The following is a 14,018-nucleotide window of genomic DNA, read 5'->3' on the forward strand; positions in this document are numbered from 1 at the left end:
ATGTCCCCTACACTCAGAGCTGGAGCGCCAGATGAAGATGGAGAACCTGTTTGTAACCTGGCAGCAGCGTTCTGCCCCAGCCAGCATGCCCATCAGTGTAAGTTACCCCAACCTGCATCCACCATGGGAATCCTGTGCCCTTCCCCAACCACTGCTCTATTGCTCACTGCCCCCAATCCCCAGGCTGGAGAGCTGGAGACCCTAAAACAGTCATCTCGCCTTGTGCATTACTGTGCGACAGCTCTGCTCTTCGACCCAGCTGCGTGGCTGCATGGACCCCCAGAGACATCTGGGCCCCCTGAAGGACAGGTGATGCTTCAGACTCCAAAATTTCTCCCCATAGATCTGTTCACCCCCACAGTGGCCTTCATTCCTCCACCCCTGTCTGGGTGGTTGACAGTGGGTAGAACCTTCATTTCCACTCCCACAGAGGCGCCATCGCCCTGAGTCAGGGTCTGGGAGTCGAGAGGCTCCCACAAGCTGTGAATCCTTGGATATGCCTCCACCAGGAGCCCGTGAGGAGCCTTGGCTGAAGGAGCTCAGCTTAGCCTTCCTGCAGCAATATGTGCAGTATCTGCAGAGCATAGGCTTTGTGCTGGTTCCACTGCGGCCCCCTTCACCCGCTCGCAGGTGAGCCTGCCCCTCCTTCCCTCTTCATAGCCCTTCCTCTTCACATGGTTCCTACTTTGACAACTTCAACCTTGTATATGTTCATCCGACTGGATGGCATGCATACATGAGGATCTTGGACACTCCCATGCAGCCTTCATGCATGTCCTGCAAACCTCATAAAATTCACAGAACTCATGAGCACATCCATACAGAACTGGGTGCAGTCTCACTGAGTTTGTGCCCACCCACACCTCATGTGTTTATATGTTTGTTCATATGTTCATACACACATGAATCTCGTATAAATGAGTATCCCTCTCCTCCAATTGGGGTTCAGAGCCTGAGATCTTTAGTCCTTGTTCCCCTGGGCCCAAAAGCTTCTAATAAGCTTTTGTGTCTAGGTCTCACTGATTTGTGTGCTGGTCATCCTTTTGGCCTCCTGAGATCCAGTGTCCTTTTCTTACCAAGGACATTTGCCTTGGGCCTACTTGCATCACTGTCAGTGACCTGTTCTTGGTCATGTCTCTCCCTGGCCCTACTGTCAGGTCTGACTCTTTGGAAGGAAGCTCCTTCTCTTACCACCTTCATTTCCCCCTGCACTCACTGGCAGCTCTGTGGCCACATTTCCCATCTTGCATCAGATCTCAGAGTCCTGTTTTTGAGGTCTTCAAGGTCTGTGTTCCCAGTCCCTTCCCAGTGGCTATGTGAGAAAAATGGTCTGTTCACATCACACACAGTTACTTTTGTGTCTTCATACTTGTAACTTTATCAGGACATTTTCTTGCCCCTCTCCATTTTCAGTTAGATATTTTTATTTATTTGTTTGTTTGGGGTACTGGGGATTGAATGTAGGGGCTCTTTACCAGCAAGCTACATCCCCATCCCAAGCATCTGTCCCCCAACTTTTTTTTTTTTTTTTTTTTTTTGAAACAAGATCTCACTAAGTTCTAAGGCTGGCCTTGAATTTGCAATCCTTCCACCTCATCCTTCCCAGTTGCTAAGAATACAGGTGTGAACCACTATACCCAGCTTCTGTTTTTTATATATATATAGATACAGATATTTTTTTTTAAGTATAAAATATACTTCTTTCTTACCCAAGACAACTCCTTGGTCCAGAAAGCCAATTCTGACTCATTGGTGTTTTTGTAACCACCTCTCTTCTTCCAGGCATACCTCTCTTGTCCAGGTACTAGGAAGAGAAGGCCCCTCCTGGGAGCCCCATCCCTGATTCACAGTGGCCAGCTCACTCCTCCACAATCCCAGTGAGGAGTGGCTTAGTGTGGTTCCCTGGACAGCCAGTGCCTAGCTTTAGGAGCTTCTCTAAAAGACTGTAGTTTATACCTCTTTGTTATATCTCTTTGATTATGAAATCTGAATTTCTTTTTTTTTTTCTTTGTAATGCTGAGAATCAAACCTGGGGTGTAAGTGCTCTACCACTGAGCAATATCCCAAGTCCTCAATTCCTTTTTATAAGACATTAGGTTTAAAAAACAATTTATAGTCAAGCCTTCCTTTCTCACCAATCTTTGATGATCACCAATCACTACTTAAGTCTTATTTCAATTTTCTTGAGGATTAAATGGGACATTTTGTCTGCCAGTGACCCAAGTTTTGACCCCCAGCAAGAGTTCTGGCAGTTTATGGCTGCTTGGTATAAATAAATGAGACCCTTTCTGTTTTGTTTACTGTCCTTTCCTTCTTCTCATCTCCCCTTGCTTCCCAATTAAGAATAAAGAACAGTAGGCTTATGAAATGCTGGGACCACCACTCTCTAATCAAAAGAGAACAACTCTTCCCTCTGAGAAGAGAGTTCTTAATAAGGACATCAAGCATCTCCTTGAATTTTCCTAATGAAGTCTTAGGCTTCATCTTCCTCCTCCCTCTTGTGTTCTCCCCTCCTCTCTACTAGTAGAGAACCAGGATGTGCTCCCCTCCCCATGAAGCACAATTCACTCACCCATAGAGCAGCATCAACTGTGGAGAGCTTTGCCCTGCTGTCTAGACCTAGACTCTAGGCCCAGTCTTGTCACTTGCTCACTGTGGGACCCTGAGCAGGTCCCCTTTCTGAGCCTGTTTCATTTCCTACAAAACAGTTCCATGTAAAATGGTCTGCTAACAATAATCCTTCACCCCCTAGCCTGCTTCAGCCCCTTGCCTTTCTCTGTTTCCTACAGCACCAGCCGGCTGCGTGCCATGGCTGTCCTTGGAACAGAAAGTCGAGGCTCCTTCTCCTGCCCAAAAACCAAGACTGAGGGGAGCCCCAAGGTAACTCAGTTTCATATAATCTTGCAGTTAGCAAGTGTCAACAACCCTGGATTATTTCTCCAAGGCACCAGATTAGTGGCCCTGAGTAATGGTCTGAGGTTGCTGAGCCCAGACTGACACCACTAAAGTCAGGGACCCAAAGGACTTCTATCCTGCTGGTTGGTTCAAGGCTGCTGAGCCCCCAACACTTGCCCCGCTTTTCCTTCCTTCAGAGTTCTGGCTCTCCAGTCACTACCTACCACCTGCAGCGTGCGCTACCTGGAGGCATCATCCTCATGGAGTTAACTTTCCAGGTGAGCATGGGGAATCACTGAGTGGAAAGAACCAAACCCACCTGTCTCTCACTCACCGGACTCCATCTTACCCTCCCTGCAGGGCTGTTACTTCTGTGTCAAACAGTTTGCCTTGGAATGTTCCCGAATCCCAATGGGGCAGGCTGTCAACTCTCAGGTATGTGAGAGGGACCAAGGTAGGTGATGGACAATGCTTAGGCATAGTCAGTGCAGCCTCAACAATGTACTGTGGGCAGCATGGCTCCATGATCTATCTAGTGGGTAATAAAAATAATGTAGCGGGCAGGCTGGCCCAGTGATTGATCTGGTGCCATAGCCTGGCTACGTCAGTGGTCATTCTGCATTCTGGTGCTGTGACTGAACCACCTACCAGTGTAACCCTGGGTAGTCCAGTACTGCATCCAGCCACAGCACCAAGGCAGAAGGCAGTCTATGGTCTTCTGGCACTAACAATAGCTACCACAGTGGTCATGCATAACTGTGGATAGCTGAACAATAAGGACATTTGAGCACAGTGGGTAGGTCAGTGCCATGCACCATCCTGGTCTAATCTAGAGATGGAGACAGCCTGGCATTGTCTGTATGTCACTAACACTGCGAATGAGGACCATAGTTCTGACCCACACAGTGTACCCCTGGCACTTAAGTTGTTATTTATGTCCCTGCCAGTCTGCCTCCAGGCCAGACCTCTGTATCTCAGGAGAGCCAAGCACTCACTCAGGAATGCTCACAGAGTTGGGTATCAGGTGAGGTCAGGGACCTGGAGCCCTTGCTGTGTTTAGTTAGTTCAGCTCCTCAGGTTTCCAGGAATGCCACTCTAGGGCCTTGCCTAGTATTTACCTTTCTGAAGGATTAGGATCTGACAGGGTCCAGTTCAGAGAGCATAGACTTCTCTCCATTGTGTGGGGCTCATACTGGCAGCTCCTATCGAGCCGTAGATGGTTGCCTTTGATTTATGTGTGGATACCGGGTCACTGAAGATCACAGGATAATGTGACTCAGAAAAAAGCGTGGTACATTTATTTGCAAGAAACTGCTTGGGCCAGAGTGCTCAGAAGGGAAGTATGGATGGGCTTCTTGACCTCCCTGTGGAATTGAAGGGAAAGACCCACCCATTACTTTCCTGAGCTTCCTTCTGGCTTCAGTGTCCCCTGATCTCCCTCCAGCTATGCCCTCTCTTATCTAACACTGCCCAGGTTGCTAAGTTGCTTCATGATTATCATTGTCCATGAAGTGCTTAGTGTATATACTAGGTAAAAACAATATTTCTTTAGATAAGGAGACAGGTTCATAGAGGATTGTCCCTGGACACACAGCTCATCAGGGGCACTGTTGGGGTTGAAATCTCAGCTCTCCTTGTTTGTTTCATCACACTAGCTGTAATTCAGGAGCTTCTCTAAAAGAAGCTCATTATCTCCATGGCAGGTGAGGAAACTGAAGCACAGAGAGATTGTGACTATGCAAGGTCATAAACTAGTCTTGAATCCTACAGTCATTTGTTTCCTGCCCTATTAACTCATAAGCCCAGTGCCCCCAGAGTGGCTAGGTACATTCTGCCATGCCAGCACCACACATCCAGTTTTTAACAGTTATGGTGATTTCCACCAAGACTCATACCCGTTTCATGTCTCAGTCTGCCTTCCTTCTTCCATCAGTGGTTCATTCACAGGCAGGCAGGCAGGCCTAGCCTTAACAATTGCCACCCACACCCCAACAGATCAGGATACCTATCCCACCTGGGGGAGTGTTCCAGAGAAAGCTTGAAGAGCAAGTAGGAGTTAGCCAGGTTGGGTTCAGGGAGAACAGCCTTCTCAGTGAAGGGCACACAGGTACAAAGTGTAGAGGAGGCTAGACTCTGGTGGGGTCTAGGATACTGAGTAAAAAGACCCAGCCTCTCAGAATGGTTCTAGAGTGATAATATGGTATTAAAAACTGAGAATAAGGGCTGGGATTGTGGCTCAGTGCTAAAGTGCTTGTTTAGCATGTGTTCAGTCTTCAGCACCACATACAAAAAAAATAAAGGTCCAACAATAACAACAAAAAATGAAAATAAATCAGGTGTAGTCCCAGCTACTCAGGGGACTGGGGCAAGAGGATCATTTGAGCCTAGGAGTTCAAGACCAGCCTGGCAACATAGGGAAATCCTGCCTCAAAGAATGTAGTGAGCAGTCTGGCCCAGTGATTGATCTGGTGCCATAGCCTGGCTACGTCAGTGGTCATTCTGCATTCTGGTGCTGTGACTGAACCACCTACCAGTGTAACCCTGGGTAGTCCAGTACTGCATCCAGCCACAGCAGTACTGGGTTTCCCCTAGAAGCTGTTCTGGCAGAGGGATTTCTGCGAGGCCCACAGTAACAGAGGAAATCTGTCAAGCTTCCTCTTCTCCAGAAGGAGGGAAATATGAATTGGGCAGCCTGTCCTGCCACATGCTAATAGCTTGTTCCCTGCTGCTGCCTCCCCAGCTGTCCATGCTATTCACAGAGGAGTGTGACAAGGTGCGAGACCTGATGCACGTGCACTCCTTCAGCTATGACTTCCACCTGCGCCTTGTGCACCAGCATGTGCTGGGTGCCCACCTGGTGCTGCGGCATGGCTACCACCTCACCACCTTCCTGCGACACTTCTTGGCCCACCACCCTGATGGACCCCACTTTGGCCGCAATCATATTTACCAAGGTTGGTGCCCAAGAGCAAGCCAATGAACCCCAAAACGATCAGGCCACAAGGTGTCTCCAGGGCTGGTAGAACCATCTGCCAGGGCAAGTGGTCCCCTATTGTTAATTGCCCATATCATTCATCCTATGTCCCCGTTTCTATTCTGGGTCTGTCATATCAAAGTTAGGCCCAATGTCGTGTGTACCCTGCCCTCTGTTCTGAGTCTCTTTTCATCCTATCTCAATGTTCCATAGAAACTCAGAGCTCCCCAGGAAGGCAGAGCCACTCGCCAGTTAGCCCTAGCAACTGCCACCCCCACCCCACCAGATCAGAGTACCTGTCCCAGGCTTAGTGTCTGCTGTCTTTGTGACCTTCCCCTTAGGGACACTGGAGCTTCCCACACCACTCATTGCTGCCCACCAGCTGTACAACTATGTGGCTGATCATGCAAGCTCTTACCACATGAAGCCACTACGTATGGCCCGGCCAGGGGGCCCAGAACATAATGAATATGCCCTAGTGTCAGCATGGCACAGGTAAGACTGGAAACACACTGTTGTGGCTGAGGTTGGGGTCACACTCACAAATAGGGAGACCCATGTTTTCTTGGGCATAAAGGTGGGGTTGGTTTCATTAGCATCTCATTGATGTCTTCCCCACCCCCACTGCACAGCTCTGGCTCCTACCTAGACTCTGAGGGACTTCGCCACCAGGATGACTTTGATGTGTCTCTGCTCGTCTGTCACTGTGCTGCACCCTTTGAGGAGCAAGGAGAAGCTGAGCGGCATGTTCTGCGGTCAGCAGATCCCTCACTTTGAACATGCCCCTTTCCCAGCTGCCTCCTGCTCCTGCCCTGTGTGTGTCTTGCTGTGACCCCCCCACTCTCCTGCCCTCCCCAAACCAGGCTGCAGTTCTTCGTGGTGCTCACCAGCCAACGAGAACTCTTCCCCAGACTCACTGCTGACATGCGCCGGTTCCGGAAGCCACCCAGACTGCCCCCTGAGCCAGAGGCTCCTGGGAGCTCAGCTGGTAGCCCTGGGGAAACCTCAGGGCTTGTCCTAGTCCCTGGGCCAGCTCCTTTGTTCCCACCACTGGCTGCAGAGGTGGGCATGGCCCGGGCACGGCTGGCTCAGCTGGTCCGGCTGGCTGGTGGGCACTGCCGTCGGGACACCCTCTGGAAGCGCCTCTTCTTGCTGGAGCCACCAGGACCTGACCGGCTAAGGCTTGGGGGGCGCCTGGCCCTGGCAGAGCTGGAAGAGCTCCTAGAGGCAGTCCATGCCAAATCTATTGGAGACATTGACCCCCAGCTGGTAAGAGACTGGACTCCAGAAATTCCAAAGACAGCCAGGGTAAGAGGGTAAAGGAGTCTTAGGAGATACAGGAACAGTGTATTCAGAGCTGTGGACCCTCTCCCAGGACTGCTTCCTGTCCATGACGGTCTCCTGGTACCAGAGCCTGATCAAGGTTCTCCTGAGCCGTTTCCCCCAGAGCTGTCGCCATTTCCAGAGCCCAGATTTAGGAACTCAGTACCTGGTAAGTTCCCTTGACCCTCCTCCAAAAGGAGAATCATAACAGAAATCCTCATCAAAGATGACGTATGTCCCCCTCAAGGAGCTTAGCCAGACTGCACAAGCTCTTCCCTAGAGTAAGACCTAGATGGAATATGACTACACAGATACATGTAAAACCCTTGAGCATTTATCCCCAGCATGTGATTTGCAGAGAATTAACTAAGAGCTTTGCCCTCAATGGCTCACCAAGAACACACACCTGGGCTTGAAATTCTGAGGACCAAGCTCTAGAACTGGCAACCCAAGGAGCTCTCAGAAATTCATCAGTGATTGGTCTTGGAGTCTGGAGTCCCAGAGGGAATCTGGGCTTTAACACCTGGTTACTCAAAGTGTGATCCTCAGATCAAGCAGTGTCAGCATCACATGGGAGTTTGCTGAAAAACAGATGGCACCCTCACACACACACTCAAATCTGCATCTTAGCAGTATCCCCAGGTGATGTGTACATGATAAAGTCTGAAAGCACAGCTGTAAAGGACAGGTAGGGAGAAAAGCACTACTGTGGTGGGCACGTACCTAGGAAATTACAGAGACTAACCAGATGGGCCCAGTGAGAGCTGTGATTCAGGAGACGAGACATTCGAGAAAAGACTGCAAGTGAGAAAGTAGGCATCAGAGCCTAGTGAGGGGCCCCGCAACATGGTGCTTTGTGGCGAGTAGCCATGTCTTGAGTGTCATCCAGAAACCAAGGTCCATCAGGACAAGGCTGCAGTGGTATAGGTGGGTATGGGCATTTAGGGTGCTCCTGCAGTGTTGGGAATGCTGAAGCAGAAGTGGGTTTGGGAAAAGGGTAATGAGCTCAGCCTGGGCCAAGTTGAGCCAAGGACCTTCACTGTGTAGAGGTGTGTGGTTCAGGGATTGCGCTCAGGAGAGAGACCTAGGCAGCATCCATGTGAACAAGTGGTATGAAGCCTTGCAGGGAGGAGAAATCACCCAGGGCTGTATCCCAAAGCCAAGTGTTAGGGAGCACCTGGACATTAAAGGATAGTTCCAAGGGTGGGATCAGAGATAAGAGACCCAGGACAGGAAATATGGAGGAGACATCATGCCAGGGATTGTGAATTCTCCCTTGCTGGTTGGCTTCAGTGTGCCAAGCTCTGTGCGGGGCCTCTAGAATCATTTTGAGGAGGGTGAGACAGGCTGATTGGCAGGCCATTGAGCATGTGGACTGAGATTCCGTAAAGACAGGTCCAGCTAGGCTTGGGCATGGTGTAGAAGGCCTTTCCTCTTCCTGCCATCTCCACAGGATGCCCTGCAGGAGGTCAGCACCCCACCCCCAGTGAGACAAACCTCACTCCCCGTCTCACATCATCTGTCACTACAGGTTGTGCTGAATCAGAAGTTCACTGACTGTTTTGTGTTAGTGTTTCTGGACTCCCACTTGGGAAAGACGGTGAGAACGGGGACTTTGTGTCAGCCCAGTGGGAGGCTGTACTCCTGATGATCACCTCAGAGCCTACTGAGGTTGGGGTGCCTACTCTTCCTGAGCCCTTCTCCCTGTCCTTTTCTGTGGCCTTCTCTCACCCTTACCGTGTTCCCCACAGTCTCTGACAGTGGTTTTCCGAGAGCCCTTCCCAGTACAGCCTCAGGACAGCGAGAGTCCCCCTGCCCAGCTGGTCTCCACCTACCACCACTTAGAGTCCGTCATCAATACAGCCTGTTTCACCCTCTGGACCCGCCTTCTCTGAGGAAGTGGACCACTGGACGCCACTGTACATTGAATCATGAATCTGTAAGATTGCCCACCTGAGGCATGACTAATCAGCCCTCTCAGGCTCCAGGGCTAACTTGCACACTGAGCGACACCAAAGGCTTTGTGAATACTTCTGGGGATTTACTGCTGCAGTCTGGCAGCAGGGACTACTTCCCCAAACACTTGTAGCTGCTGACCAGCCCAGGACTCTAGGGGGTAAGGTCAACTCCCTAAGGCACCCATCCCCTCTCAGACTCCTTAGACCTTCTATAAGGGGACAACTCCTTCCTGTCCACCTGTTAGAGTCTTGGGAATTCTTCACAGCAGGTAATAAGCACTCACCCCTTAAGCTCTGCCAGAATCCTGCCTCCCACTATGGTCACTGTTAGCCACCTGCCCCCCTTAGCCTTTTGGTCTTCATTCACACTTGGACATCACTGCCGGACATTGCTATTGAGATGAAACCTTGGTTCCTATCTGAACTCTGCCTTTGAAGCACATGTGACCAGCATCAAGCTCCTTTACTCTTGGACCCTGGTTCCTCACTTGTAAGTGAGGAGGAAGGCTCAAAATCTCTCCTTTTCCCACAGCAACTCTGGCACCAACTGGAAGATTTGAGCATGAGCTGTATGTCCCTTCTCAATGGGAGACTGAAGCATTAGACACTGTGTGTCCTCTACCCCATAACATACACATATGAAAATGTTCAGTAAGTTGTCTTTAATTCAAAGACGATGACTCGGGGTACTCACTCATTGCCCCAGAGAGGCATGTGAGTAGTGTGCAGGACCTCACTGGACAACCCGTGGGTGGCCCCGCTTATCCCAGTATGAACGTAGCCAACTCAGACCCTCTACTGTGTCTCCTGTAGGGAAAGGGAGGCAGTGGCATCTCAATTTACCAAGAGAAAAATAGCCCCTGTCCAATACCTGTCCCTCTAGAGACTTCTTCCCCAGGGCTACACCTGGAACCTCACCTTGAGGCCGATACTCACAGCCCACAAAGCCTTGGTAGCCTTCATCTTCCAGCAGCTGGAACAGATAGGGGAAATGCAGCTCTCCAGGGCTCCCTGGCTCCCCTCGGCCAGGGACCTGTGCCACCTGTACGTGCCCTAGGGACAGATGTGGAAAGACATGGGGCCAGGTTCCTGTTGAGGCCTAAGAGACAGAGACAGGGGTGGACAGGCAAAGGAAGCAGCCCTGCAGATGGAGAAGGTGCAAAGGAAGGGAGCCCTCTCACCAATGATAGGCAGGAACTCCCGAATGTTTCCCGTCAGGTTCCCATCCATGATCTGCCAGTGGAATATATCCTGGAGAAGAGAATACTATATAGTTGGACCTCTCAGGTGTCTCCCACCATTTTTCCTATATTTGGAGAACAGGCTCTCAGAAGCACCCCCTTCCTCCCACTCACCATTTGTAATTGGAGGTTGGGTCTTCCAACCTTCTGTAAGATGGCAGCCGCTGGGAAAGAAGCCAGGGAGGGGAGCCATTAGACTCATGGAGACCATAGGAATCAAAAGGAATGGGAGGAAGAACAAGGCTGGATTCCTACCCTGCTGGGGTGTATCCAGGAAGTACTGGGGGTCAGTGATACGCGTATTAATGGGCTCCAGCAGTCCCACGAGGTTCTCCTAGCACCATATTGGATTCTGAATAGGACTCCTTCCCAAGTTTGTTCTCCATCAACTACTGGCCAGCACACCTGTCAGTCGGACCTGGGCAGGTGCTCACCCTTGTGCCTCATCTCTCCTCACTGTGCACCCCTCTCCCTACACACATGTAAATGCATATTTCCACTTACCTGAGCCAAAACTCCAGCTGCATACCTTAGGTTCTCCAGAAAAACTGTCTCCATCTCACCCGTGACTGCTGCTCGGTCAGCCCCCTGGGGTACTCTGCCAGCCATCAGGTGGATCCTATAAGGAAAATGGGACTAGAAGCTTCATGCTATTAGTTCCCTGTACACCTCCTCCCAGATGCCTTCTGATCATGCTGACCCTCACCCATCCCTCCAGGTCTGTGGTCCATACCACCCTGGTGGGGGGGTTCAAGCATCCCCTCATCCTCAGGCACTCCTGTGTCAGCCCAAGGTCAAGTCTTTTCCGAGATGCCATCTTAAGGTCAACCCATCATTCTGCCACAGGAACCTCAGGTCTTCACCTAACTCCTGTACTTTCAACTTCTCCTTTCCCTTGGCCTTCCCCTCAGCCTGTAAACATGTTTGATTCTCAGTATTTTAAAATGATTTTGACCTTTGCCCTTCTTGGGCATTCCATGCTGCCTATGGACTTCCTTTCTATAGCTACCTGTAAGCAACTTTCTCTAAACCCAGTCAGGATTAGGTGCCCCCCCTGTTCCCACAGCCTTCTTGTCCTTCATTGGATCCCAGGCTATATTTAAGTTGCTATCTCCCTGTCAGACTGAGCTCCCAGCATGGGATCGGGGCACGGATGTGCATGAATGCATGGCAAACAGAGAAAAATACACAAACACAATTTACAAAAAACCAACTAGAGGGCTGAAGGAGGGCCAGTAGGCCCAGGCCCCTAAGTCCCGGCGTCTCAGAACTGGCGACCTCTTCTCTGACCCTGACTCTACAGTCTTGGGAGGGGGATAGAGCAGGATACCTAGGACAGCCCAGAGCCTTGGCGTACAGCACAGCCTGCTCCAGCCCTTCTCGGAAGGCCGCCTGTCTCCCGGGGACGGCCCCCAGCCCCATTTCCCTCTTCTCCTGGTCTCCTGCGGAGAAAACGGGCCTCAGTTCTAGCTCAGGGACCCCGTGCTTCCCACGCCGCGCGCCGCTCCGGTCGCCTTCGGCCCCGGGACTCACCCGGGGGCGTGTTGATCAATACCAGCTGCAGCCCCGCTGCCCGCGCGGCGCGCGCCAGAGCCTCGGGCGGCTCCGCGTACGGCCAGGCCACTTCGGCGGCCTCGAAGCCCGAGCTGCCCGCAGCCCGCAGTCGCGCAGGGAGGTCGGGGAGTTCCGGGAACAGCCAGGACAGATTGGCGGAGAAGCGTAGCGGAGCCATGCTGCAGCGACAGGCCAGACCGTGTCCGCTAGCCACCGGAAGGCGGAAGGCCGGCGGGCGGCGCCAGCGTTCCCTGGGCTGGCCTTGCGAATCCGCGGGTGTGGGTCTGTGGTTAGAAAAGCAATGTGTTGGAACCTGCGACAATGCAGAAAAGGACCTTTTTCCACTGGAGAAGAGGAAGGGCGAGGAGAGAAGGAGGCCGAGAGGCCGCGCGCGCCCCCTGGACTGGGAGCCGGGAAGGGGCCGTCCCAGGCCAGGTTAAAATGAAGGAACGCGGGCTTTAATACTTAGTACTCCCTCTCATTATTTTAAAAAAAAAAAAAATCTGCTAATTAAAGATTTGAAAGTTATGACCAAATAAAGAACTATTATACCACCAGGTATCACACCACTAACCCCTTAACTATCCCTTACAAATTAAAAAGTAAATGTGCATTTTTCTTAGAAAATTCTGATCATGTTGTATATGCAGTTATATAGCCTTTTTGCCCTTTGTAATATCTTGTGGGTATTTTCTGTGTTCTTCAATAGTCTTCAGTAATTTCATTAAGCTGCTCATTGTTGCATACCTAAACAGCCCATAAATATCATGCTACTCCATTGATAGACATTGTGGGTGCTATAACAGCACTTTAATGAACCTCTTGGTCCCCATTTTTGCATCTTTTTTTAAAGATTCCTTTTCTAGGCACGTCCATCACAGTGTTTGTCCTCAGTTTTTGTCCTTTATAAGGGAAACTGACACACCACTGGTCAGCAGCTGTGGGCTGGCTATCTCCTAATATTAGCCATGCTGATTTGGGCCAAGGGAGGGACACCTGATCCAAGAGCAACCAATCCACAGACAGATGGAATAACTCTTACTTAAATAGTTTGGAAAGGTAATCTGGCCAATCAGATTCCCCTATGGAGAGTTCAAACAAGGAAAAACTGAGAGTTAAGAAGTAATGTTGCCAGTAGTTGACTGGGGTTGTAAAAACTGGACAAGCAGGAGTTAGATGGTAGAGAAAAGATAGAGCAGAGAGGAGGCTAACAGTTCTAAGGGGAAAAGCAGCACACTGAGAATCCCCTGCTGTTCCAGGGCAGCCCAAACCCACACCTGCTCCTAGGTCTGTGCAATTCCCAAGGTTAGGATGTTCCCAGTTTTCTGGGTTCCCTCATCTAATTACCCTTTTGGTGTTTTCTGAAATAATTTGAATGAATACACTTTCATCTATGATAACCTACTGGGCACACTCTTACAGGTAGACTTAGATGGCCAAAAAACAAGAATATGTTCTTGATGGATGTGCTAAATTGCTTTTCAAACATGTAAACTTATACTCCTAACAACCCACGAGTAAAGTCATTTTGATTTGTTTTCTGTGCTAATGTTGATAAAAGTTCAAGGTGCACCCAGTACCTGGCTTCCACTATTTGTTTTGTCACTGCTCTCTACGGGATCCCAAGCCAGCCCACTCAAACACCTAGGGTCCAGTCTCATCCTGTCGTTAATCCAAGTACTTGTCAGGTTCCATTTCTTTTGTATTTTTCCTCACTTTTTAAAATTGGTGCATTATAGTTGTACATACTGATGAGATCTGTTGTTATATATTCATACATGCACACAATACATAATATAACAATATGATTTGACCAATATCACTGGCAGGTTCCTTTTTTTTCAGCTTTGCCACCAAGGACAGACTGTCACCAGCTAAACCTGATCACCTGATTTCTTGCCCATTAGCAGCTAACTTTATACTTGGACCTTTGGCTTATGCTGGAATGTGTTTCTTGGGTAAAGTCCAATCAGGATGTGACTTCACTAAGTTTATCATTTTAATGAATCCCCACATCAGCAGGTTCATAATCCAAAGTTGACAATCCAGAATGACATTGAAGGGGAGTAATTC

The 14,018-nt window shown here is 50.0% G+C and overlaps 2 protein-coding genes across 5 annotated transcripts in view; one reads left to right on the top strand and one right to left on the bottom strand.

The window, feature by feature from the left end:
- Szt2 (SZT2 subunit of KICSTOR complex) overlaps window positions 1-9,801 on the top strand; it is a 50,673-nt gene extending 40,872 nt beyond the window's left edge. For 2 of the 3 annotated variants that reach the window (XM_027937000.2, XM_071617762.1), the window contains 13 exons: window positions 18-97; window positions 184-309; window positions 431-630; window positions 2,790-2,880; window positions 3,093-3,173; window positions 3,256-3,330; window positions 5,636-5,849; window positions 6,211-6,364; window positions 6,502-6,624; window positions 6,733-7,138; window positions 7,245-7,361; window positions 8,724-8,792; window positions 8,944-9,801. In XM_027937000.2, coding sequence (XP_027792801.2) covers window positions 18-97; window positions 184-309; window positions 431-630; window positions 2,790-2,880; window positions 3,093-3,173; window positions 3,256-3,330; window positions 5,636-5,849; window positions 6,211-6,364; window positions 6,502-6,624; window positions 6,733-7,138; window positions 7,245-7,361; window positions 8,724-8,792; window positions 8,944-9,087 — 1,880 coding nt within the window. In that variant the 3' untranslated portion in view covers window positions 9,088-9,801. Of the gene's footprint in view, window positions 1-17; window positions 98-183; window positions 310-430; window positions 631-2,789; window positions 2,881-3,092; window positions 3,174-3,255; window positions 3,331-5,635; window positions 5,850-6,210; window positions 6,365-6,501; window positions 6,625-6,732; window positions 7,139-7,244; window positions 7,362-8,723; window positions 8,793-8,943 lie in introns of those variants that run through there. The other variant, XM_071617763.1, reaches the window with a different exon arrangement.
- On the bottom strand, window positions 9,798-12,308 carry Hyi (hydroxypyruvate isomerase (putative)). Of its 2 annotated transcripts, none has more exons than XM_027937003.2 (8): window positions 11,925-12,308; window positions 11,722-11,833; window positions 10,896-11,010; window positions 10,647-10,725; window positions 10,506-10,555; window positions 10,332-10,401; window positions 10,087-10,203; window positions 9,798-9,957 (listed from the first exon to the last, which is right to left on the bottom strand). In XM_027937003.2, coding segments are annotated over exons 1-8 (744 nt in total). In that variant the 5' UTR covers window positions 12,124-12,308; the 3' UTR covers window positions 9,798-9,955. The 2 variants fall into 2 exon arrangements, with proteins under 2 accessions (XP_027792804.2, XP_027792803.2); XM_027937002.2 differs by having other exon boundaries at window positions 10,069-10,203; window positions 11,925-12,307.
- Between the last annotated feature and the right edge of the window lie 1,710 nt (window positions 12,309-14,018).

This window comes from Marmota flaviventris, chromosome 10 (genome assembly GCF_047511675.1).
Source record: "Marmota flaviventris isolate mMarFla1 chromosome 10, mMarFla1.hap1, whole genome shotgun sequence".
Lineage (NCBI taxonomy): Eukaryota > Metazoa > Chordata > Mammalia > Rodentia > Sciuridae > Marmota > Marmota flaviventris.

Excerpts from the sequence above, each read along its gene's own strand:
- Hyi (XM_027937002.2), bottom strand. The coding sequence starts at position 12,123 with ATGGCTCCGCTACGCTTCTCCGCCAATCTGTCCTGGCTGTTCCCGGAA. Across the intron at positions 11,834-11,924 it reads ATTGATCAACACGCCCCCGG|GAGACCAGGAGAAGAGGGAA; the intron begins GTGAGTCCCGGG and ends TTTTCTCCGCAG. Across the intron at positions 10,402-10,505 it reads CCAACCTCCAATTACAAATG|GATATATTCCACTGGCAGAT; the intron begins GTGAGTGGGAGG and ends TCTCTTCTCCAG.